Source organism: Sorghum bicolor, chromosome 5 (genome assembly GCF_000003195.3).
Source record: "Sorghum bicolor cultivar BTx623 chromosome 5, Sorghum_bicolor_NCBIv3, whole genome shotgun sequence".
In the NCBI taxonomy this organism is placed as follows: domain Eukaryota; kingdom Viridiplantae; phylum Streptophyta; class Magnoliopsida; order Poales; family Poaceae; genus Sorghum; species Sorghum bicolor.
Genome location: NC_012874.2, coordinates 10,555,240 through 10,559,844, shown reverse-complemented (window position 1 = coordinate 10,559,844; position 4,605 = coordinate 10,555,240). Strand labels below are relative to the sequence as shown.

General features: G+C 46.1%; 1 protein-coding gene across 1 annotated transcript; it reads left to right on the top strand.

Annotated features, from left to right (window-relative positions):
• On the top strand, nt 1,626-3,367 carry LOC110435792. The gene is made up of 3 exons (XM_021461834.1): nt 1,626-2,060; nt 2,263-2,327; nt 3,089-3,367. The coding sequence occupies exons 1-3, from the start codon at nt 1,739-1,741 to the stop codon at nt 3,119-3,121; spliced, it is 420 nt and encodes a 139-aa protein (XP_021317509.1). The 5' UTR covers nt 1,626-1,738; the 3' UTR covers nt 3,122-3,367.

Genomic DNA, 4,605 nt, shown 5'->3' with positions numbered 1-4,605 from the left:
TTTATGCCTGAAATAATTCCGGCACATGGAACAAGGGCACCTAATTGTATCAGACTCAACTAATTCAGGGATTGAGAAGGCATGATCCAAAAACTCTTTTGTTTTATCAACCCATTCATTTGATAGCCTACCACGCTTCCAACCACTATACATCCACTCACGATCTGCCATATCTTATCTGCCAGCTTGTATAAGAAGATGAGAACTAACCAGCGGCTAGCCGAGTCACAGTAGTTGTCCAAGACTTCGAGGTCAGTTCAGAAATCACACAGAGAACCAAGTGAAGCAGCAACAGCCCACTAGAGTGAGAAACTTGTTAGAAATTTAGACATATCACAAATTGCTCCAATCAAACAAAATAAAATTCATATACAACTAATAATATAACATTAAAAGACATAATAACAGATTTCCTATATAGCTAGCAAAATTTGTGCAAACTAGAGCAACAAAATTTATTGACAGGTGACTTAATCTGTATATTTAGAGCAGCAAAAATAGTCAACGGACATCAATCAATAGTACATCTAGATGCAAACTTTGAAAGAACTGGAAGCAAAATCTTCCGGTCAGTACTACAACCAAACTTTGATATTGCAATATTGGTGCAGGGATCACAGTAGCTAGCAGATAGCAGTTAATTCACCACAGCTAGTCCAGTGCAAATCAAGATTATATATTCTACAAGTTCTGACCTTGCTGTCCGTCAGTGGGAGCCAAATATTTCCAGACAGATGCCAGAGATTTGGTGGTCCAGATGCCTCGTCTGGTGCTGCAACAACAAAGAAGCTCCCACTGCATCTCAAATGTCACGGCAGGCAAAATCAGGTCAGATGCGCATCAATTAACAAGGGCAAAAAGAGAACTACAAGATGCAAAATTGATTGGAGATCTAAAGATGGGAAATAAATCAAGAAAAGATGGAACACGTACGACAGTGGAGGGGGCTGCTGCCCTTCAGGTCGGCGTGCAGCACCACAGGGCGGCGGGTGGGGTTGCTGGTGACTGGGTGCAGGCACTGCAGCCGCCGGCGCTCTGGTGGTTGGCGGAGCCCTGGTGGCCAGCGACATTGCGGCCGGCGGCGTCGCAACAGGAAGCAGTGGTGGATGGGGAGGGGGCTGTTCGCGGCAAGCAGCAACCGTGGCTGGGGTGGCGCCGCTGCTGGTGGATGCGCGCCGCCGCTACGCGCTTGAGCGACGACCCGAGCTGGACGCGGGTGGGAGAAGTAACGGATAAGGTCGAAAAGATAGGCTCTGAGGCTGTTTTGGAGGAGCGAGAGCGCGGCCAAATAATTTCGCTCGACTCCTTGGCGCGCGTTTGGCGAGAGCGCGCGCGAGGCTGTTTCTGCGCGCCAAGGAGCGCGCGACATCCTGGGGGAAGGCCCGAAAAACTCTTCGTGACGGTAGGTACCGACGGGAGAGAACTCTCCGGACGGGTTTAGCTGTAACGTGGGGAAAGTTTGTGCGCTACTGACGGGAGAGCTCTCAGCCGACGGGAGAAAAATGATCTGGGGTGGTGGATAACTGCAACCTTAGTGCAACTCAATTATTTATATTTCCTGTAAATGATTCGTGTAGGATTGAAAGGGACCAAGGGGGCCGGGATTAAATCCCTTAGGCCTTCTTTGGCAGCCCAGAATCCCGCAGGGATCCCGGCCTTTTCCATGGGCTAATCAGGCCCGTGCCAGCCTCCCCCGGGCCAAAATTATGCACCATTTGGCAGCCCACGAAGTCGAGGAATGCGGCCCGCTTCCCTGTATTTTACTCGGGGAACAAATCCACGACCCTTTTGTCCGGGAGAGTTTCCCCGTGCACTCGCGAGCCGCCCGACTCCTTCCTCTCGCAACACCGCCGCCGCTCGCCCAGGCTCCACCGCGGCTTGCCCAGGCTCCGCCGCGGCTCGCCCAAGCTCCGCCGCCGGTCTCCATCCGGGAGAGCTTCACGTCGAGTCGCATCCACCCCATCATCCCTTCAACGACGCCCCGACATCCCATTTCCTCCTTCCGTCCGTTCTCCGCCGGCGACCTCCCTCCCTCCATCCTTCCGTCCGTTCCGTCTCGGGTGAGTAGTCTACACGCACCGCACCGGATCCATTTCCGGCCGGATCCGCCATCCATTTTGGTTGGTCCCGCGCCAGTCAATCGGCGGATGCGATTTGAATCTCATCATGGCCGGATCTACGCCACCTTGCCGCTGCTTTGTTTGTCTTCCCCGACGGCAGCTCAGACCCTCCTTACCTGACCCTCTCCTTTCTCCTTTTCAGTCAGGCCTTCCTCTGTATCACCAGTGAAGCAAAGGATCGGAGGCTACTCCATCCAGGGCAGCAAGGTAACCCAGCTTCTTCTGTATCTGTCTATGCTATATGCTATGCTCTAGGTTGGGATTAGTTCCGAGCTATCTCGAATGAAATCAAAAGAAAGGGATACACTGAGAAGTATATATCTAGTTTATGTAAAAAGGCGTGTATTAGAAACCCTTTCTTATTTCTAGACAGAGACTCTAGCCCTGATATTCTTGCAATCAAGTAAACATGCCTGTTGTCTTTCTTTTTTGATGAATGAATGCATGGATACACATAAGCTACTTGCTACCCTCCAAGATTCAGACTCTTGTCCCATGTATGCTTGCTGCTGTTCTGAAATTGCTACTAGTTCAACTGTTCGAAATCTGAACCTTGTGAACCATTCAAAACCAACAAGTGGTCTAAGTTTTTATAATACTTGTGTCTTTCATCGATGGTATTAGTCAGTCCCAGATGCAGCAGCAGACATAGGTTTTAGAAGTCCCAAAATCTCATGGATATTGTTTTTGCCTCTGCTTCTATTTTCAAGGAAAGATGTTGTCATTAGGATTTTTTGTAAAAAAGGCCAAACTAGTTGAGACATGCCCAGCTACTGCCACTTACTGTTGTTCATGCAAAATAATACTAGTGATGCTCTTCACAGTAGATGACGAGTTTATTTTTGTCTAGTCTTTCATTCAGAAAAAGTCTCTTTCAGTTAGATATATGCTATCTTTCAGTTAGAAAATTATGTTGGTTTTGTTTTGTGTGTCTTAGCTGCTAATGTTTGTCCTTTGTTTATTTGCAGTGCTCTTTGTGGAGGAAGTGTTGTATGATTTGAGAAGAAAAATGTTTTGCTAGCTGTAGTGCCTATGTGAGAAGCTCATGGAAAGGAGTTTTTTTTTTCTCAAACACTACCCATGAAAAAGAGTTAAACCATATATTTTTTAATTATGTCTTAGATATCTAGATGGTGACCATCTGTGATCTGGTGAAGAATGGATTGGCTGAGTTAAGTTTGCCACTTGGAACTAATTTTATATGTATTGGACTACGTCAAATAATTAGTATTGTGATTTTCCATGCATTATGCTCATGAAAAGTGCTCGGCATTGATATGAGGTTATTTCTCTATATTATTAAAAAATTTCAGTTTTTTCTTTATTTTCAAGACATTGTTTTCAGTTTTATTGCCGTACTTTGGCAGAAGTTCTCAGTTTTTTTAAAAGAAACAGTGCATACTTTCATACAAGTGTTGCTGTGCAGACAGTTCACGTTTTCCTTGCTCAGGGCAATCTATTGCCAAACAACGTCAGGGAAAACCCCGCACCTGTGGAAGTCTGCCCTAGGAAGATGGGGGAATGAGGTGTTCAAAATATTTCCACGCGTAGGACTAGATTCCCAGGGAAAACTCCCCTGTGCTGCCAAAGTAGGCCTTACAAGTTAAATTCTTCCCATCCTCTCCAATCCCCTTTGGGAGGAGATTAACTTTATGTGGTGGAGTATGTGGACAATGCATAATGATTACATCTTCAATTAACGAACCTTCTTTCGGCAGATGCAAGTATAAGTTCAGGAAGCAAGTTGCTTTGGTGTTCCACCGAGCAATGATGAGTTATTTTCCTAGCTTTGAGCAATGGCTCGATTTCTACATGTAATTTTGGCTTTCTTCTTTTTCCTTTTCCTTCTTTGTATCTTGAGCTTCATAAACAAGTGTGAGTTCGGGCAGCAACTTCCTGTTTCATAAATAAAACAATAATAATGCAGATGCTACAGCTGGGTGCTTTCGGTTTCGCCAGCCACGTTGTTCGGGATTTAGAGGCAGCCCTGTAGGCTGTATTGTAGTACATTGATCGGGAGCTCCATCATGTTTGTGTATTTGCTTTCATGTCTACACCACTTGCTTACATATACTCTTGGCTCCGATCCTTCAGCAAGCTGACCACTTGTGCTCATAAAATTTGAACGTGACGATGTCCATCGGGCTGCTGAAATAAGTCTAATGAACTTGAAACAGAATTTTGGGATGATTTTTTTTGTGAAGAAGGATCTCTGTGGGTGTTTATTCAGAGGAAGAGGATGGTTCTCTTAAAGCTTGTCCCAACTGTTACAGACAGGCACTTGTATAGTGTGGCACATGGGCCAAAGGGCCAACTCAAAATCAGAGACACACAATGTTCTGGGCTTGAACGTCATGTCGTTATCAACTCGAGAACATGTCTTTTGCTTCGTACTGGTTTCTTCTTGAGGTCTTGGTCAGCCTTGGCGGACAGAGACAAATATGGGGTGTGGCATTGCCTGACTGCCGCATATATAGTGGAGGCC

What these genes read in the sequence shown, in the direction of transcription:
- LOC110435792 (XM_021461834.1), top strand. Translation starts at nt 1,739, where the DNA reads ATGCGGCCCGCTTCCCTGTATTTTACTCGGGGAACAAATCCACGACCC. An exon ending in TTCCGTCCGTTCCGTCTCGG is followed by an intron (nt 2,061 to 2,262) that starts GTGAGTAGTCTA and finishes TCTCCTTTTCAG; the next exon opens with TCAGGCCTTCCTCTGTATCA. An exon ending in ACTCCATCCAGGGCAGCAAG is followed by an intron (nt 2,328 to 3,088) that starts GTAACCCAGCTT and finishes GTTTATTTGCAG; the next exon opens with TGCTCTTTGTGGAGGAAGTG.